The sequence below is a fragment of the Carassius auratus genome, unplaced genomic scaffold (genome assembly GCF_003368295.1).
Source record: "Carassius auratus strain Wakin unplaced genomic scaffold, ASM336829v1 scaf_tig00034784, whole genome shotgun sequence".
NCBI lineage: Eukaryota > Metazoa > Chordata > Actinopteri > Cypriniformes > Cyprinidae > Carassius > Carassius auratus.
Genome location: NW_020526178.1, coordinates 103956 through 125679, shown reverse-complemented (window position 1 = coordinate 125679; position 21724 = coordinate 103956). Strand labels below are relative to the sequence as shown.

General features: G+C 37.1%; 1 protein-coding gene across 4 annotated transcripts; it reads right to left on the bottom strand.

The window, feature by feature from the left end:
- Window positions 1-2168: 2168 nt before the first annotated feature.
- LOC113081653 (uncharacterized) lies at window positions 2169-5580 on the bottom strand. 4 transcript variants are annotated; one of them, XM_026253673.1, is made up of 10 exons: window positions 5306-5349; window positions 5071-5115; window positions 4172-4474; window positions 4020-4079; window positions 3875-3925; window positions 3699-3770; window positions 3518-3595; window positions 3297-3416; window positions 3130-3213; window positions 2169-2988 (listed from the first exon to the last, which is right to left on the bottom strand). In XM_026253673.1, exons 3-10 carry the CDS (start codon window positions 4455-4457, stop codon window positions 2819-2821), a joined length of 921 nt encoding a protein of 306 aa, XP_026109458.1. In that variant the 5' UTR covers window positions 4458-4474; window positions 5071-5115; window positions 5306-5349; the 3' UTR covers window positions 2169-2818. The 4 variants fall into 4 exon arrangements, with proteins under 4 accessions (XP_026109458.1, XP_026109457.1, XP_026109454.1 ...); XM_026253672.1 differs by lacking the exon at window positions 5071-5115 and having other exon boundaries at window positions 5306-5580; XM_026253669.1 differs by lacking the exons at window positions 5071-5115; window positions 5306-5349 and having other exon boundaries at window positions 4172-5014.
- Window positions 5581-21724: the final 16144 nt, after the last annotated feature.

The following is a 21724-nucleotide window of genomic DNA, read 5'->3' as shown; positions in this document are numbered from 1 at the left end:
AAAACACAAATGATGCAATTTGCTTCTCTACGAGACCTTTATTAGCTGAACATGTTCAAGGCTCTGTGCCATTATGATTGAACTGAAGTAGACAGATGCTAAAGGTGCCAATACTGATTTGCATTTAGAGCTTATGTGTGAAAAGGGTCAAGGACAAATTGCCCCATTTTTCTCTCGCAAGCAACCCTCACATTTTATTAATTTAAGGACTTGTCTGTTGTGTGAAAATAAGAATTTTCAAAGCATTGTTGTTCTACATGTTCTTATTAAAAACAGGAAAATGCTGTTACATAGAACATAGAAATGTGATGTTACATGCTGTCCCTATCTTTGTAAATCTAGAAATCCAACAGCGTCAGAAAGCTCCATTCGTTGTTGTTTTCAACTTGAATGTATGTATTTTTCTGTTTCCATGCCATCCTTTGATTTATTGTTTATTTGCATTTTTTTCCATTCTGACTCACATTTAAAAAATGAAAAATCACATAAACGAAAAGCAAATCATAAAGGAATAGTTCACACAAAAATGACAATCCTCAAAAAAAAGAAAAAATCCTCAAGCAATCTAATATGAAGATAAGTTTTTTTGTTTTGTTTTGTTTTTCTTGGATGGCCTAAGGGTGAGACAATTTTTAGAAATTATATTTTTGGTGAACTATTCTTTTAAAACCTGGAGTAACTCTTCAGTATGTCCAGTCCCAATTTCTTGTTAGCAAGTCAGAGGAAATAAAATGTAATCATTAGGTCCTCTTATTTCCAGGTCATTAATGCAAGTAAATTACATTGACCTTAAGTTTATGTTAATTGTCCTGGTCAGCTTTTCAATTAAACTTTCCACTCAATTTGTCATTCTAATAATACATTATGCATTGAAATACATTTACCAAATTAAATTGAAAAATGTAAAACAGGAGCATTTATACCGACAGATTTTGGACCCCAATAACAAGTAAACCATTACTGTCTCAGTGTTGATCTATATGAACATTGACCCAGGAGACAATTGGGGTGGTTAGAGGTTAACTGCACTGACTGAATCTGTGCTTGTGTATGCTCTGTGTATAAAGGACAAACTAGTCCTCCCTGAACTTTAATACCAGACACATCATGCATGAGTGCAAGAAAAACAATCACCCCTGAATTTGAACTCATCATCCATATCATGTATGCAACACTCACAATGACTGGAGGGACATTTGAGAGCAAGTTCAAGGAATGTTTCCAGGATCAAAACAAGTAAAGCTCAACTGACAACCTCTGTGGCATGATCTCATCCAAAGGGAGACACTGACATACTCTCTAAGCACTAGGCCATGAGTTCCCCTTCCCATGCACTTTGTGCTTGCTTTTACTACCTGAGGGTTTGAAGTGGAAATGATTTTCAGCATGTCACAGATGTTGTCTATCTAGCTTTGCTTATAGTGAACCTGAAACATTTCTTCATTAAGATTCCATTATGGCAATACATCAAGCACACTGTGACACACTCAGCTTTTGTATCTTCATTCTCTGTGATCACAGTCCACACCTGGCTGTTGCGTGCAAAACACATTTCATACAAATATCAGCCAAATAAAAAAAAAGACAATGTTTGTCATCCTCACATGTACAGACTTATGAAATCCTGGATGAGAGATTAAAGATATGTTGATATTTGTATTTTATCTGTATCCTCAGTATGTGGCTCCCTTTCTTTAGAAAAATAAAATAAATACTTTCATAAAATCATGCTGAAAGACTGTAATTTGTCAATGTAGGGTTCAGGGGTTAAAGATATGAGCAGGTGACAAAGGTTTTAGGTTCAAATCCTTTGAGATTTGATTGTGTTTACAGTGTGCAATATCCCAGATAGCAATGAGTCGGCGGACCGCCGGCGGCGCTCCGGCGGCAGTAGAAGCGTCAGCATAGCGTAATCGCAAACACGTTTGACGGTGCACCGCCGGCGGCAGCCGCTTTTTAGAAGCGGCAGCCGCCTTCCTACCGCCTTCGTTCCGCGGCCGGCCCGCGGGCCAACCGCCGTCCCGCCGCCGTTATATCAAAGGCGACCCTTCCGCGGCCCGTCGGAGGCAAACGCTATTTTCGAGCGATCGGTCGCCGCTTGCTTATTTATTTATTTATATATATATTATGCAGTTTATCAAGAATAATGATTGATCAAACCAGACAAATTTCCATTTGACGTTTTAATTCCACATTTCAAAGTACAGTAACTGTCATTGAAACATGATGTCAGATCCCTGAAATATAAATAACAGAAAAAAAGAGAAAAAAAAATAAATAAATACACACACACACATGCAGGTTTCCAATTAAATTGTAAAAAAAAAAAAAACAGCCTTAGCTTACAAGCAAATTATAACACTTACAATAATTGTTAATAATATAAAGAGGTCAGCTCTGGCATGAAAAGAATTACCAGTAAACATAAGTAATGAGTATATCTGGTACCAAAGAATGTGCAGGACACCAAAAAAAATTCAGGTATAACATCACATTTACAAGCCATTTCTAACAATAAGATAAGTGGTAATAATTTAGAATAAAGCTCTGGAGTAGAATAGACCATTATAATGGCATTGCTGACCTGGGGTACAAGATGTCTCTTGTATCTGTGATAAACATCTTCAAATATATATAAAAAATACTGAGGTAAAAAAAGTAGTAGAACAGATATAACTGCAATGCTGACCTGTGGCACAAGGATTTACAAGCTATATTTAACAATATAATAAGTTAAGCACTATGATAATATCCACAGTGAACAGTGTGGATTGGGGGGTGCAGTCTGACACTTCTGGCTTCTTTAGGGGTCTTGATGTTACTGACTGCAGGATAAAGAAAGGGTTCCAGTTGTCAGTGATGCTGGGATGTCAGTAGTCAGCCTAGGTTTAAGGGGTCGGCTGTGGGTCCCTCTCAGCTGTGCGGCGCCTTTTTCCACCTTCACGCCAAACTCTCCAAGACGTCGCAGCATTAAGGTCTGATCTGCACCTACAGGGGTTAAATAAAATAATAGTCAGTCCTGGTCCCTCAACTACTAAACTATGACATTTATATCTAGGTCTACTACATGTATAGGTGGCCCCAGTGGGAATTAAACCAACAACCACAGGTGTTGTTTGCAAGTTGTACCTGATTGCCCAGTGCGAGCAAACGTCTTCAACATTGTCCCAAATTGCTTCACCTGCTCTTGAAGTGAGCCGCTGTCATCCGAAGCTACAAAATGAAAGGCATATGGTAATTTTGTACATACATCACATACTCTTTCCTAAGTTTGACTTTTTTGTGCATGTTCTTACCTGCTCGTGCAGTGCTTTCCCTCAGAGCTTGGTTCTCCTCCCTCAGAGCTTGGTTCTCCTCCCTAAGGGCTTGGTTCTCCTCCATCACGGCTTGTTTTTCATTCTGGAGTCTCTGGAAATCTACATTAAAAAACAAAACAACAACAAAAAAAAAAAACCTAAAGGCACTATTTTCAATACTTTTAAAACACTGGACACTAAGACATAGGCCTAAAATATACCTTCATAGCTGAAAACTTCATGCTGTACACGAGATGCCAGGGGAGTCCAAGGGCCAATTACAGAGCAATGACTTTCTCCTATTGATAATCATTGACGTAAAAATATGTTTGAAGTTATTGCATACATTTAATGAATTGGACTTAAAATGGAACACTTAGTTTAGCGCAACATATTACATACCTCCAGCGTTTTCACCCATATGCTGCCAGGGTAAATTTGCTGCTGGGGGTGTAAAGCTTAGTACTTGACGAGCTGGAAGAGCAAACATAACAGCTTTAACTTCAGTGCAGAGTATTGCATATTCAGTAATGAAACTATAATTGAACTGTGCAATGCTAATGGAATGTACAACACACCTCGACACCTTTCATCCAGAAACTGCTGCGGCGAGTAACCAGTCAAGTGTCCTAATGAAAAACAGATTATGATTAAAGGATTCCTTATCTTAAATAGAAGCAATAGTTTCCAAGACAAAAAAACGTCACAAATAACATCACTTACTTGTACTCAAACTCTTGGCTCTGTGAAGTGGAGTCTGAATTTCTGGGGAGAAACCTGGTTCTGAGAAAGAGGAAACAGAAATTTGAAAATCTAACAAAGGGTATAGTTTAGTGGCAGGATCACAAATCAAGCGTCACAGCAATTTTACATACCACCTCTGAAGTCTACAGATGGCACAACATTTTCCTGGTTTTCTGGAATCGATGCAACTTCTGGAGCATCGGGCAGCACTGAAACCTTGTTACCAGGAACAATGTTTTCAAAGCTCAAAAGAGGTTGTCCAAACGACAGCACTGCTGGTGCATCTGGAAGACTAGACTCCTCTTCATCAGAAGAGGCCTGGGGTCTGTACTTGGAATTTGAGATTCTCTTTCTCTTCTTGTCATCGTCCGTCGTTTCAACGCTAGAACCTGTTTGGAAGCGCACCAAATATCTCATCGCCTCTTGCCAACATTCTAGAGCAGGGAATAATGAATGAAAGTCAGTTATCCACCATAAACAGACAAAGAAAATACACAGATGAAATGCAGGAAAATCAAATGCATAAGTCAGAACCAAGCAACATTGCTTAACCTCAGTGTGTAAGTTACTGTAACAAAGGCACAACAGCATGTGTTAGCTAACAATTGCTAGCTGGACTAGCAGCTACTTGTTCAGACAAACAAAATCATTTAAACAACCTATATACAACGTTAGTTTTGTAAGAAAACACTAGATGTAAAGCTTTTGCTACGTACTGAAGCTATACACATTTCAACATGCTTGAACAGTGTAAAAAAGGCGAAACAGCATGTGTTAGCTAACACTCTGAACTAGACTAGCAGCGTGCGTGTCGGAACAAACAAATGAAAACAACCTAACGTTACTGGTATCATCATTCGGTTTAGTTAGAAAACAACACAAGTTATACTGATCAGTCTTGTCGTAGATTTTGCTACCTACTGCTGGAACCACATTACCACATGGGCGGCGGCATAATTGTCCATACAAGTAACGTTAACTGTAGTTAATTCGACTGACCAAAACTAACTTAAAACACATACGTACTCACACTCGTATAAACATACGTATCTTAGAAGAAAGAAAAACTCAACGCCTGGAAGAAACAAAGTAGCTATTACAGAAAGTTAATTGTAACATGGCGGCAACTTTGTAAACAAGGCTAACTTACTTTAGCCTTACTTTAGCTTGACTAGTAAGGCATGAACAAAGATGACTACAGATTTTACAAAGATAAACTAAAAACAATGTAAACATAATATTGCGTTAAGGAAACATGTACTTACTTAAACGATGGTAGTCCACAGAAACTCGCGATTGAACGGCGAACTGACGCGAATGTGTGCTCTGGTTATGTTGTTTGGGGAGGGGCCAGGAGCTCAGTGGCTCCAGTGCGTCATCGAGCCACCGTTTTAGCTCCGCCCAAAAAAAAATCCTGAACACAGCAATGGTGAAAACCTATACTTTCTAACATTTATAATGTGTTTACATTTTTTTAAGTGTTTTACTGTCTTAAACATTTGTACAGGTCGCAATTGCAAATTAATCCCTTATACATGTAAAAAGTCAAAAAAAAAAAAAAAATCGAGGTTGGAAAAAAATGAAAGACATAAAATGACATTTCCTGGAATGGCAGAAAGACGAAATATTTCTAAATATTTCATAAATCTGCCAGTGCAGCTGTGAAACCAGAGGAGCTTTTAGATTTTAGTTTATCCTTCTGATCAGGTCAAAACAGAGATTTTCCTGTTTATGATAGGCTATTACCATGGTTGCAAATTAATAAAAAATTATAAAGTATAGACCTACCCAAGATTTTGGCCATGTTGCAGATGTCTTTCACTGTTCACTGATGTAGCCAGGCATTAGTGAAAAGTCTAACTTCATCAATTTATTCAGCTAAATTGTTCATACCATGAATTAAATATCTATTTTAAAACCTAATCAGAATCAGAAAGATATTTATTGCCAAGTAAGTTTTACAAAAGGAATTATTTTTGGTTTATGCATGTCTCAATTGTGCATAAATCAAAGAAATGTAAACAATTTTCACCTAAGTGCATAAAATAATTTTACATATAGCCTATTAGGCTACTCTATCGCTTCAGAGTTTCAAAGTAATTTAAATGTAATTTCCTAAACCGTACCTTATCATGGAATCAAGAGTCAAGAATAAACCCTAATGGCTTAAAAAAAAAAAATAATAATAATAATAATAATAATAATATGGGATTTAATTCACATATAGGCTATTATGATTTTATAATCGCTTCAGATGTGAAAAGTAGTTAAAATGCTGTCAGTTCCACTTCCATTCTAACTCCCAACATGCTAAACATAGCCTTGGCTGCTGGTCGATTTTAGTAGAAATCCTTGTATTTCAAAGCGGCTTGCCGCCAGCCGGCCGCGGTCCATTAGACGGAGGCAACCGCCAAAGAAAATGAAGCAGTCGGCCCGCCGCATCTCGCAAGAAATGGGAGTGACGTATTCGGCGGCAAACGTTTCATCCCCGCCAGCGGGACGCACCTATAGCCGACAGCTTAGGGCCGGCGGCAAAAAGAAGCCGTGCGGATATTTTTTGCTAGCTGGGATAACATGTGTTCATGTTTCGCGTGTAAAAAAACACAGTATTTTTCACACAATTCACCTATCTGTATACCGTCATACAAACGGGCTGATGACTTCCTTGTTCTATAAAGTCCCTCCTTCAGAAATACGTAACGAGTTCTGATTGGGCCAGCGGTTCCTGTGTTGTGACTCAACAGCAGCTGAGCGCACGCTGCCCTCCTGGAAACGTGATTGGACTAGAACACAGGTGCTGGACATGTACTTATAATCACAGGAGCGTTTTTATTGAAGAGATGAGCATGAGCAAAAACACATTTGTTTTTTTGCATAGCCCTAACATCTAGTTAACAAAGCTAAACAGCGTTGCCCTTTGTGTAATAAGTTACAGAAACTGTTAAACGCATCAACTTAAATAATAAAATACACTTACCGGCTGTGGTCCATGACTAACGCCTTCTCCAGACAAAGAGGGAACTGCTCCATCTTTCAAGAATAATCTTTGTGCGAATCCGGCATTAAACTGATTGAGATTGAGGAAGCTGTCCTCAGCAAAATGTGCTGCACATAGTTTAACATGTGGATTATAATTTTCCGGAACCAAGTTAAACATAAATTGTAACCATTAATCTCCAAGTACAGCATGTGCTAAATGCTAAATGACTACTTACAATAAGATTAAAAATTAAGACACGGTCCCTGAAAGGCTTTATTAATATGTAGGCATATTATAAAAGTTTAATTAGAATGACTGGCATCCGTCAGTCCTTTTCCGTATTTCATAATAGCATGGGACAGAAACAATTGTTTCTCTATGCTTGAGATCTCTGTCTGCTGTGTTCACCGTTTCTCCTCTGACGCTGAGGCTGGAGTCACGGGTGCAATGGTGTGTGAATAATGGATTCCCAAGCTGTCGTTGTCACTGGCTCGAATCCTTAAGAGAGGACACTAATGCGCTTTTAATTATGAGTGTTATTATAGAGACATGAGTGAGTGACACAGCTGCAGTCATCATACCAACATCTTCCTCTTAATCTGCAGGGCTTGCTGTTTAGTTTCTTACTGGTATTAGCAGTAATGAAGTCATGCATTGCACTGATTTCTGCTGCGTGTGAATGTTCTAAAGCAAAGCAAGCAGTCATTTAGCAGGTGCTATAGTGACTCACAATGTAGGAGACTGAAGGGCATGATGATGTCTTGATAGAGAACAAACTTGCCCCTTTCTTATCAGAAATTATCACAAGTGGTGCAGATCTTTAACTACCGGTCAAAAGTCTGAAATAACTTTTTGAAATATATAAATATATATATATATATATATATATATATATATATATATATATATATATATATATATATATATTAGAACACTTATGACGTGTATATTATCTATCTATCTATATATATATTTTTTTTATTTTTTTTTTGCTGTGTATTGCAGTGAATTCCAGAATGTTTGAACAAAAACGAGATACATAGCTGCTTTGTAAAAAGTATTAAGTGTATCAGCATAAAAATGTGGTCTTTCCACGCCCCCAAGCATGCAGTTCCAATTACGCTTCTCAAGTCCATAGTGTTTATTAAGTACAGTCTTATCTTATCTCGTTTATCATACCGTTATCTGATATGAGGTTTAATAGAGGCCAGAACTTGTTGAATCCACATCACAACGTAATTATCCGCCTCTCGTCTGACAGCTCTCCCTCTTTTAATTGACATGGAGTGAAAACTTCACTTTCTGTGTCCTGAAGGGAAGCTTTTAAAAAACATTTAGCACGTCCTCTCATGGATTTTCCTCCTTTACACAACAACAGTTTGAGAAACATCTCAATCTATTATGAATTTAGTCCACCTCATAAGTGTTCTAATACGACCACATTTACTCATTACACAGGGGTTGAGCATAGTTTAAAACCATTTGGTGATGCAGCAGCATCCTTTGGATAATTTACAACACTAATCACAGTCTGTTACAACTCACTCCCACTGGTTATTAGATTAAAACTGAACTCAAAGTACTTTGCACACACCATAAAGCTCATCTTGCAGGTGCACATCCGTAATATTCTCACTGGTGTTTTTTCTGTTGCTCCAGTCACTGGTGGCGTCACCCATGATGCCCTTTCCCAAAAGCTTTTTACGTGTCAAAGATTGCACCGTTACACAGCACCATTTACTTCCCATTAAAACAGACAACCTAAGCCGTGACATTTGAGTCATTTTTGTTGGCTTATGGTGGATAATATGTGTCATATGCATTCTGTCCTGAGCTTTATACAGTAAACAATATTTTTTTGAAACAGGCAAACTGCAAATCTCCAGGATCATTTTCCTATTTTCCACTTATTATTCTACAAACCTAGCATGTTAGAGTGGCTAAAATGTTAGCATGTTAAATGAGCAATAACATAAATATTTTAGATTCTTCACCAACAAAGTTGAATTTTCTTGGGTTCTAAAATGTAACCGAACTTGCATTACAGAATTAAGCAGAACACTGCACACAGACTGCAAAACATGTTCATAAAAGAGCATATACCAGCAGTACAAAACACTCCATTGTGACGTGACATACAGCCAAGTATGGTGACCTATACTCAGAATTCATGCTCTCCATTTAACCCATCCAAAGTGCACACACACAGCAGTGAAAACACACACACACCACTTCCTCAAAATGCAACATTTTCAAAATTAAGCAACTATTACAATCGAGAAAAGATCACTGGGATACCTGAAAAACTCTAGAGAAGCTCAAAAGGTTGTAGTCAATTCATTCAAATGACTATTTAGAATTGCATACTGCATCTTTCCTTAAAATAATCTAAATGATCATTAAAAAAAAATTATTGTACTTCACCATTCAATAGTGTGAGGTTGTTAAGAATATTTATTGTTTATTTATTTATTTGTGTGATTAAAAATACATTAAAACTATAATTTTGTGAAATATATATTTTTTTTACATTACTAATTACAATTTATTACAATACAAAACTCTCTTCTATTTTAAATAGAAACAGAATATGCTGATTCCTGTTCAAGAATCATTTATTGTTCTTATCAATGTTGAAAACAGTTAATAATTTAATATTTTATCTTAATAATTTGGTGGAAATGGTGATGCATTTGTTTTTGGTCAATCCAATTTAAAACAGCATTTATTTGAAATAGAAAGCATCTGTAACATTATGACTGTCTTTAGTGTCCCTTTTGTGTCAAGAAGAAAATATTAATTAACACCATTATTGCTTTAAAAATGATGCTCAAACCATTAAAATATATCCAGTAGGTTCACACAGACTTCCCACAACCCCATATGCATCTCCTGATAAATTAATGCTTGAGTTAATAATAATAATAACAATACTTTTAGTTTTATATATAAAGTGGCTTTCCCAAGCTTAAGGTTGCTGAGCATTTATGGAGCATTTAATGGTCACCGCCCCAATACTGCAAACCTTTTCTTAAATCTTTAAAATGCTGTTTTGCTACAGTAAGTGGCCAGTAGCATGCCAAATCTATATAGTGTTGTGCAGTGGTGGACGAAGTACACAAATCAAGTACTTGAGTAAAAGTACAGATAGATACGTATAATAAAATATTACTCCAGTAAAAGTACTCCTTTTTCAATTTTACTCAAGTGAAAGTACAAAAGTACTCAATTTTGTATGTACTTAAGTAAAAAAGTACTGAAAGATAGATGTTTGCAATTTTATATAGGCAAATTTCATTTTATATTAGCACTTTTTTATATATAATCCTACTGCTCAAAATACCTGGGATTTTTTCCAAAATAACCACTATATGGAGTCAAGATATATTTTTGTTGTTGATATGGACTACGCTGATGAGAGTAATGTTCACTGTGAAGCTTACACTGTGATAAAAAATATTTGGACATTATTTATAAAAATGACCTCAAGTTAGCACCAGCAAGCTTGTTAGCTAGACATTTAGCATCAGCTACAATATTTACTTATTTTCAGTACCGTTATGAATAAACATTCATGTCTAACGTTACTTGTCTAGTTAATCCAAACAATATAACGTTACTGTTGATAAACAATATAAAAACAGACGTCATAGTAGCATTTTAATAAAACTGTTACTATTACGGTAGCGTGGAATTTGGACATGCATGAGTTATTTTATTTAATCTGTGTTAGTTTAAGGTTATTTCATTTTATTTTTTAACCTAAAACACAGAGACGCTGATTGATGTGTCTGCATCGTCTGCACTCGAGCATTTCAGTGGGCTTAAACAGATCACTCTTTACAGCGGATTTAGTTCCCAAACAACTGACAATTTTGACCTAAATATGATTTTCAGTTACAATAATTAATCCTAAATTTCGACATTAATAACTTACTTTTAGCAACATCAGACGCAGGCACGCTCACAAGATCTGCCGGTTCAGTAGACTCGCACTAAACGGTTCATTTGAATCGGTGAGTGTCGACTCCAGAACAGCTGCAATCGGATCATTCTAATTCGTAAACGAATCGTTTGGTGTGATTCGCGATCCGATCAATGTTTATTTTGAAAAGACTCAGTTCGTTCGTGATGAATCAGACACCGCTTTTGCGTGTCGGATCACGTGATATATTATAGGTAACGATATGTTTTATGAAATATTGTGAAGTTAAAAGTACTCAAAATAAAACTATTCCAGTAAAGTACAGATACTTGAAAAATGTACTTAAGTAGGCTACAGTAACGAAGTAAAGCTACTCCGTTACTGTCCACCACTGGTCTATGTCTCATAACTTTGAACGCTCCTCTGGTTTCAGTTGTGTTTTTGTTTATTTTGGTGACGTATAAATAAAGTCTTCCCATCTGCCTGCACTTGAGTCTTCGCCTCTGGCGATCCGTGACACTACGTCCTTAATAACAATGAATGAAAAGTTTAGAGCCCTGCTGATGATTAAGTCTAGTGTGTGTCCAACTTTGTGTGTGGGTCCATGTACACATGCTGAATCGACAGGTAAAAAAAAGCCTCATGTCCAAATATTCATTTATCACCAATTAACTGTTTGACAAACACTTCCTGCTTCGAGATCTGAATTTTAAAAAAATCTCAAACATGCTCCGAAGTCCCGATCTGAATCAACCGAGTCGCGAACATGCTCCGAAGTTCCGATCTGAATCAACCGAGTCGCGAACATGCTCCGAAGTGCCCATCTGAATCAACCGAGTCGCGAACATGCTCCGAAGTGCCGATCTGAATCAACGGAGTCGCGAACAGGCTCCGAAGTGCCGATCTGAATCAACGGAGTCGCGAACATGCTCCGAAGTCCCGATCTGAATCAGCCGAGTCGCGAAAATGCTCCGAAGTGCCGATCTGAATCAACCGAGTCGCGAACATGCTCCGAAGTGCCCATCTGAATCAACCGAGTCGCGAACATGCTCCGAAGTGCCCATCTGAATCACGGAGTCGCGAACAGGCTCCGAATTGCCGATCTGAAAACTTCGACTAAATGTAATGTAAAAAATAACTCTATTTCTCTAATAACTACAACTCTACAACTCTATGACAGACTCATATCACGTATCTAAAAATAAATCACTAGGCCTATAGTAAAAGAGAAATAATAAGAGGAGTGAGGTTTCCTACCGTTCTGCTGTGTTTGGTCCTCAAGCGCGTCTGACGCTCTGCGGCGCGTCTCCGCCCCTCACACGCGCGTTTACAGCGCTAAATTAATCATCTTTGCTAATTATTATACATTAACTTCATTGTCTGCTTCAGGTACTTCATTTATTATTGTTCAATGAACTGTTTGAAACAAAAAAAAGGTTGTATTTAAGTAATAATTCTAAATTATCAAAATAAAATATATAAAATAAATAATAAAAAATATGATTTTCAGTTACAATAATTAATCCTAAATTTCGACATTAATAACTTTTAGCAACATCAGACGCACGCGCTCACAAAATCTCCCGTTTCTTACTTCTGTAGACTCACACTAAACAGTTCATTTGAATCAGTGAGTGGTCGACTCCAGAACAGCTGCAATCGGATCATTATCGCTGTGTCCAAATTCAGGGTCTGCATCCTCCTTAGGATCCTTCCTACCCGGTTGAAGGAGAATGGATCCATCCGACGACCGCAAAAACCGGAAGTCGGTGTTTGTGAATTTGGACAGCCTACCCTTCTTTCCTTACCCGTTGCTCATATCCTGTCGCCTAGCAACCGTGACAGCTGCTAAGCAAGACGCCGGTGAAGAGCTCATCGTTCCCTCCCCGGAGCTTTATAAACACTTTTGTCTGCTCTTTCGTCCTTAGAAGCGTTAAAAACAGCTTCAATCACTAACAAATAAGCTGTGTGTAAGGGGATATTCACACAGGCAGTAAGGAAGAAGCTAGTTTACGAAAGTAAACTTTTTTTTTTTTTTTTACATATACACGTACAAATGTAAAAAAAAAATGCTTAACGCTAAAACAAAATGCCTAACTAGAAAACCACTGAAAATATATATTTTTGAAAAGCCAGTTTTTAAAAAACATCGAAAATAATACTCCTCCCCCACTCCGCTACGCTCGCTTCGTCCTGCCAAAAAGAATTATGGGATAGGTAGGACGCGAAAGGATCCACCACACCCATCCTTCCAATTCGGGGAAAAGGAGGACGCATTTGTGGGCCGCATTTGAAGGATCCTAGGAATTTGGACAGCCTTCGTCGCGGCGCTGTGACGTAACATCCTTCAAATGAGTCCTCCGAAGGATGTAGACCCTGAATTTGGACACAGCTTCTACTTTGTAAACGAATCGTTTGGTGCGATTCGCGATCCGATTTAAAAGTTTATTTTAAAAAGACTCAGTTCGTTCATGATGAATCAGACACCGCTTCTGCGTGTCGGAGCACGTGATATATTAGAGGGAGTAAAGATATGTTTTATGAAATGTAGTGAAGTTAAAAGTACGATCTTATGCTTTGGAATGTAGTGAAGTAAAAGTAAAAGTTACTCAAAATAAAACTACTCCAGTAAAGTACAGATACTTGAAAAATGTACTTAAGTACAGTAACGAAGTAAAGCTACTCCTTTACTGTCCACCACTGGTGTTGTGTAAGTAAACTGAGAGACACAGGCGTTAGGTGTTCACATGTTTCCTTTGCTATCCTTACAATTTGTGACAATTACGATGCGACCCTAAGGAAATCTCTCTGTGTGAAACTACGTTGATGACAGTCAGCCCACAGAAGGCTTACAGCAAAACATTCAAATTAGCCTGACTCTAGAATTAGCTGAATTTGACCTTTTTTCTGGCTAAGCAGACAGGTTTCACAGCTGCCCAACCAATGAGCTCCCTGGTGACAAGCAAAAGAGCACTTTGTGTCAGTAACGGACAAATACCGTTCTTGTGATTTGCAGCCAAAACCTGTCAATTTGTGAAGTTGTGCATGACTTGTGGATTCAGCTTTAGAGGAAAAAGGTAACATGGGATTCTGCTCCAGTTCCAATCCGCCTCGACTGGCAGCATTTTGGCATGTGAATCACTGTGTATTGTTACACTGCCAGTGCTGCGGCTGTGATGTGGACATAATGTGATGAAATGCTCGAACTCAAACAAAACAAACCATTTATCAAGGTGAATGTTGTGAGCAACAGAATGATTGTTATGTCCCTTTTGTTCTGTTTCCTGGTTTTCTTTTGTTTTGCGAGGTGTTTGTGTGTCTCTGTCCAGGAAGAAGACCGATTGGTTCCTGCAGTCTAATTGGTGCCACACCCTCCCTGGTCAGCTGACTCCGCTGCTTATAAAAGCTTCCTTCATCACTTCCTTCATCACTTCCTGCATCACTTCCTTCATCACTTCCTGCATCACTTCCTGCTTCTCGCTGTGTTTTTCCCTGCCTGACTTTGACAGCTTTCAGACCGTGTTAATAAGACGAAGAGAGCATCTTTGTGTGTACATTCTAGAGCTCTTTGACATTTGATTCTGGATTGCCCCTGTTTGGACCTGTTAGCTCTCATAATTGTAAATAATATTTTGGTTTTAGGGAGACTGATGCCATTTTTTGTTGTAACATTTATTGATTGGTTTTGGACGTAGGACAGTAATTGCATGTTGTTTTCTTTACTTTTGTGTACAAGGGCAGTTATTAATTGTTTTTAAATGCCATTAAGACATTCCTGTTGCTTAGTGGTTTGGTTTGGCAGCACAAAAGGTTGTGGGTTCAATTCCCAGGGAACACACATACTGGTAAAAAAAATAATAACATATAGCCTGAATGCACTGTAAGTTGCTTTGGATAAAAGCATCTGTTAAATGCATAAATGTAAGATTTAAAAAAAGACATTAATATTAATATCATAGCAATAAATTGCATATTAAAGCTGCAGTAGGTAACTTTTGTAAAAATATATATTTTTACATATTTGTTAAACCTGTCATTATGTCCTGACAGTAGAATATGAGACAGATAATCTGTGAAAAAATCAAGCTCCTCTGGCTCCTCCCAGTGCTCCTATTGCCATTTGCAGAAATACACCGCTCCCAGTAAGAAACAACCAATCAGAGCTGCGGTCCGTAACTTTGTTTGTGTTCAAAATGTAGAAAAATGTATATAATAAGCGAGTACACGTGAGTACACACATGAATCCGTTTTACAAACCGTATTTTTAGCTTGTCCTGAATCACTAGGGTGCACCAATAATAAGTGTTTATATTCGGACTATTTTAGATTGCTTCGGTTATACCGCGGCGGAGTAACCCAGTACCTTTGTGATTCTTCATAGACATAAACAGAGAGAAGTAGTTCCGGCTATGATGTTCTTCCGCAAGACGCAAGCAGTTCTGTTTATTAACCACTAGAGCGTTAAAAGTTACCTACAACAGCTTTAAAATGTATTCAAACAGAACCCCATTATTTTAAATTGTAATAATATTTCACACAATTAAATGTTTTTACCATTTCTGAACAAATAAATATGTTAAATATAATACTTCTATTAAAATCGTTAAAAAAAAATACACTTACACCTAAATTTTTTAAATGATAGTGTACTTTTCAATCCATCTTTTATTCCATAAAAACATAAATAATGTTTCCTAGAAAAAGTGTAAATGGTTTTCTCTGATTGCAGACATTGTGTAAAGGAACTGTTTGCTTCCACAGGCAAAACCACACTGAAAAAATATTGATGGATTAACTGTGCTTCCCTTACAAGCATTTTATTGCTTTTTTTCTCCACATGGAAGATGATTATAATTGCAGTGTTGTGAATTACAGGTTTACTGGGCTGGATGCAAATGCTTTATTTCATTTATATTTTGACAATTCATTTCAATCAACCCCCACTCATCTCAAACTATTCAATTTTCATACATCCCATCTCGAAACCTGCATACGAAGCATGTCATTTCTATGCCATTTGCAACACCAAATGGGACTGCAAAAAATAAATAAATAAATAAAAAAATAAGTGATGCAAAATTCACCAACACTAGCCTGGTATGTTTTGGAAGGTTTTCTAAACATATTGATTAAATACATTAATTAAATACCATTTTATTGTGTTATGGAGTTGCCAGGGCATTTCAGATACAGTAGCTGTTTACAGTGCATCTCAAGACTATGGCTCAACCAGTGGACAATTTAAATTTGACTCAGAGCAATAAAGTGGAACCGGATGAATAATTTACACATCTAAACAAAACCACACAGAGCATCTTGCTATAATGCATTCAAAGCTCATTCATCATAATAATAATTTTCGAAAGATATGCAGTGGCATAAAAACTGCATATGAATATCAATATAAAAGTCATTAGCAGAAATCCAATGTTTTTGTCTCATTAGCAGGCTTGCAACCAGGGGCGGACTGGCCATCTGTGTGATCTGGAGAATCACAGAACGGCCAGTACACCAAGCACGCAGTCATCACCTCATTCAGACTATAAGTCGCACATTAGTCGCATCAGTCCAAAAATACATCATGACGAGGTAAAAAACATATAAATCGCACTGGATTGTAAATCGCATTTATTTAGAACTAAGCACCAAGAGAAAACATTACCGTCTACAGCCACGAGGGGGCGCTCTATTTTTTCAGTGTTAGACTACAGGAGCACTCGCGGCTGTAGACGAGATGTTTTCTCTTGGTTCATTTCTCTCGGTTCATTTCAAATTAATTTTGATAAATAAATGGCACCTGACCATAAGTCGAATAAGTCGAAGGACCAGCCAAATTATGAAATTATGAAAAAAAGTGTGATTTATTGTCCGGAAAATACAGTAAGTATCGAGCATGAGGAGAAAGAGTTACTTGCTAGGGATGATGTTAGGAAGTGATATTCAGGTTGCTACATTTTTAATGATTACAGTAGTTAAAACAGCTAAACTTCAACATTTTAGCTGTAAAATGCCACATGCAGTAGCTAATATTAAGAAATATTTTGTGCGTTTACTTTAAAAATGTTGGTAACGTTACAGTTAATGCTTAAATTCTTTGAAGATTTTGAATACAGAAGTTACATTTGTAATGGTGTATTTTCATTTAGATGTGGTATTAATTAATTAAGATTATTAAGTAATAAATTCATTTTAAGACAGCATGGAATAGATTATGCTGTTATAACATATATTATATAATCTATTCCATGCTATCTTGGAATAAAATCTTTTTTTTTTTAATTCTTTTATTTTTATCCATTTCATAATTTGTTTATTCAGGTTGAGCTTAGACAAACTGTCTCTGGCCTAGACCAAGAGCAAAGAAAGACACTCTCTCCAGCTCAACTTTAAATTACTTTTAAGTGCGCCAAATTAGATAGTCACATCCTAGAGTTTTTTTTTTTTTTTTGTCAATCCACCCTCAGAAGAAGACAAAATACCTGACAGTACAGAGAGTGTTTAAGTTGAGTGTTTAAATCAACAGTACACAGAGATGTACCCGCTACGAACTCCCGAACTGATTCAAATGATTTGCGATCCCCAAACTGACTCAAATGATTCGTGAATCCCTCTTTGAACACCCGAACTGACTCAAATGATTCGCGAACCCGCTACGAACTCACGAACTGATTCAAATAATTCACGATCCCCAAACTGAGTCAAATGATTCGCGAACCCGCTATGAACTCCCGAACTGACTCAAATGATTCGCGAAACCCGCTACGAACTCTCGAATTGATTCAAATGATTCGCGAACCCGAACTCCCGAACTGACTCAAATGATTCGCGATCCCGCTTTGAACTCCCAAACTGACTCAAATGATTCACGATCCCGCTACGGACTCCCGAACTGATTCAAATGATTCGCGAACCCGCTTTGAACTCCCGAACTAACTCAAATGATTCGCGAACCCGCTACGTAGGCCTACTCCCGAACTGATTCAAATGATACGCGATCCCCATACTGACTCAAATGATTCGTGAACCCTCTTTGAACTCCCGAACTGACTCAAATGATTCGCGAACCCGCTTTGAACTCCCGAACTGACTCAAATGATTCGCGAACCCGCTACAAACTCCCGAACTGATTCGCGATCCCGCTCCGAACTCCCGAACGGACTCAAATGATTCGCGAGTCCGCTTCGAATTCTCGAATTGATTCAAATGTTTATTCCAGTCCGAACTCCCAATCTGACTCAAATGATTCACGATCCCCAAACTGACTCAAATGATTCGCGATCCCGCTACATGCTCGACGGTCGGGAAAGAATATTGCAATTTTAAACCAATTGCTCCCTGATCTCGCTCCCTACAATCTAAACCACAAAAGCTGCACAGTCGGCTATGGTGCTTCTGTCTTACAGACATCTGGCACAGATGTGTATAAACAGCAATAACAACGTGAGAGAAATGAGGTCAGATTTTTTCCGTATTTGGTCCACTGTCTAAATATGGGCAATATCGATCATCGTATTCTGCTGATATCACTTCTGATGTTGACGTTACAGAATATCATAACATTTGATTGTTGCATGACATCAATAATGATTTAATAATTGTGCTTGAAAATTATTGTTTTAATTACAGTCCTCCCAGTGTTCATCTTATCTTTAGAAACTATATGAATAAAAATCATTTGTTTAATATCTTTTTTCTTAACATTATCAATGCTAAAAACTGTTATTGTTGTGAAAACTACGATATACTACCGTTCAAAAGTTTGGGGTACAGTAAGTACGATTTAAATAAAATGAATTCATACTTTTATTTACCAAGGATGCATTAAACTGGTTGAAAATGACAATAAAAGGCATTTATGATGTTTCAAAAGATTTCAGTTTTAAATGTTTTGCATCAAGCAATAAATTATATTTGAAAAATATATAGATAAGTAAAATTTAATAATATTTCAAAATTAAGCTGTTTCTATTGTATTTTTAACCAAATATATTCAGCCTTGGTGAGCAAAAAATACTTGTTTCCATAAAAATATATGGGAATACTGGTGCAGGTATTCAATTCAAATCAAAAGAGATCTATGGAAAGCCAGAACAGCTAAAAATATATAAGAATATTTTATTCTCAATGACTTAATGGAGGGGAAAAAATCAATATAGGAAATACAATCAGTTATGTCTAAAGTGAATGGCAACAGACAAGACAGATCTGTGAAAATCTGTCAAATGATCAGATTTGTGCATTGTATGCAGTCTAAAGCAGACACTCGTTTGGAAACACCCTAATGCTGTATTTTCACTGTGAATGCTTCGCTAGCTGAGCATACAAACCGCCCTTCTATCGGTGTGCCGCAGCTTTGAGACCTGCCGTCCCTGAGGCAGCTCCTCTTGAGCCGGACGGATGCCGCATCCGTGAATGATGAGGTCCGACACAGTCCAGGAGCAAGCAGTGTGAGGATATTCACGAATTAAAGGTCTAGCACTGCACATTCACAAGAGCAGAAAGACTGGTGATGGAGCTGCTGGAAAGTGAGGAGCTGTTGGTTGACAAAGAGGAAAAGAAGGAAGCAATACAGGGATTTGAAAAGAGATGAAGGACAGGAAGACGCGGAGAGCATAACAAGAACTCTCCTGAGATACTTTAGCCATTAAATGCTTGGAGTCTCTTTACGCACTTCTTCCACACATTGCAGACTCGCAGTGCTAGATCTAATTATGAGAGAAATATGGCCACTGAGAGAGAGAAGACTAGTGCAGCGCATATCATTTATTCACTTTCTATTAGATTTGAACTTTCTATTTTATTTTAATAACATCAGACAAATTCTAATGGCATTGAAGGGCTCTGCTGGTTCTGGAGGAGGACTGTGAGCCACTAAACCCTTTCACTGAGGACCCTGTTAGTGAAGTACTTAAAACAGTCACGTCAAGAAAGCCATTTGGCCATTTACAATCATACGACCCTGGAAGGCATGTCCTCAACTAATCATTTTGAAAGCTAATTTATATAAGATGTTATCTGAGATTGGAAAAACTCTCTAGGACTGAACTATTAACTGCAAATATTTCTAAAATATTTTCATGTTTATCTTTAATTAAACACCATATGAAGAACCGATAAAGTTGAAAACGTTCCATATGAATTGAAAACACAGAAGCAATATTTGACAGACATCGGGTCTCATTCAATAACTGTGTGGATTATTTCATATTTGTATGCACAGGAAAACCTTCTGAAAAACCTTCTGCCAAACTCACAGAAGTATACAGAGTTAGTAAACTTCAATTCATTTTCTCCATAAGAAAATTTTTTTTTAAATGATAACTTATAAACTTTTAATAATATACCTACTGTGAGCTACAAGGTTGTTACAGTAACTGATATATGCTTTTATTGAAGCTATTCAGTACTGAATTTGTGATGACAAACAACTTTACCCATGAGGCTGTACAGAAAATTCCACCAATCAGTGAGTCAAAGCCACTCACATGAAGCATAGCCAATGACACACTTACAAAGTACAATACATATCTGTTTATATATGCATATTTTGCAGTAAATTATATATATATTGTTTCTGTAGATAAAATAACTTTAAAAGAATAGATTAATATTTCTTTATCGCTTTTATGTCATGTAGTTTTTTTTTCTCGCCTCACTAAAGATCTTAAGTACATCTTGCACCCTTGTGTTTCTGTCTGATTTTCAAACACTTATTCTGAAAAGATACATTCAGTTTAAAAAAATGACTAAATAAAGATTTATTTATAATGTCACAAAAGATTTAGATTTCAAATAAAAGCGGTAAATATTGTGGACTGAAAACAGAATGATGACAATAGCTAAATTAAACCATTTATTTATAATTAATTATAAACTTATTTTGATGGCAGTTAACAACTAATCAAAAGCATGTCCATGTCCATGTCAAATGTCAATAATACATCTGAGAGTAGATTCCTGAAAATTCAGCTTTGCATCCCAGCAAGAAATTCCATGTTTAAATATGTCTTTCAAAAGCATCAAAATACATTTCAATAGAAGTGTAAATCAGGCAACAATATTCAAGTAATCAGTTCTCATGTCTTGATTGATTAATCGGGTATACATATTGCATTTATACTTATGCCACATAAAACTGGTCTTTACAAAATTGATGTAAATCTCATCCACAGCTGCAAGCACCTCCAGAGTAATCTGAAATGGCTATACATCTCAAATGTTTCAGTCTTTCCGTGATCTGATAGCTACCCAGTCAGTAAAAAATGAATGAAGTGACCAATGTAAAGACCCCCCTCTTTTCCAAGCTGTTTACTGACAGGCTTATTTCACAGACGAGCTGTGTTCTTTGCAGGTTACAGCTGAAAGTAAATGCACACAAAGATGTTTGATAGAACAAAACCCTGTTTTAGACTAAGCTTGGATTGCAGAAGTGCAGCTCATACAGTGTACTATGGGTTCTGGACTAATGGGAACTGCAGTTTTTTTTTTTTTTTTTTTTCAGGTGGCTCACAGCAGTTATAACAAGGTCGACACAAATATAGTTTTTTATTTGAGCAGTGTGGACTTTGTTAGAAATCACAGATTTAAACACAGGTACAGGCCATCGCACAACAAAACGTGATTGTGACAGGCCTTTGAGTGATGACAAGCATGATGTAGCTGATTTTACAAAGTTGAGAAATGTTTAACTGAATACAAATATTAAACACTAATGTGACATGATCCACCTTCTGTGAGAACATGCAGGACAAATAAATGTTGCTGTGAGAAAAAACAAAT

Bases quoted from the DNA above. Each gene is read 5' to 3' on its own strand.
- LOC113081653 (XM_026253669.1), bottom strand. From the start codon at position 4,631: ATGCTGTTGTGCCTTTGTTACAGTAACTTACACACTGAGGTTAAGCAA. The intron at 4,080-4,171 runs GTATGTAAAATT...CCTCTTTCTCAG, and splicing joins ATCTGTAGACTTCAGAGGTG to AACCAGGTTTCTCCCCAGAA. The intron at 3,771-3,874 runs GTGTGTTGTACA...TTGCTCTTCCAG, and splicing joins TCTGGATGAAAGGTGTCGAG to CTCGTCAAGTACTAAGCTTT.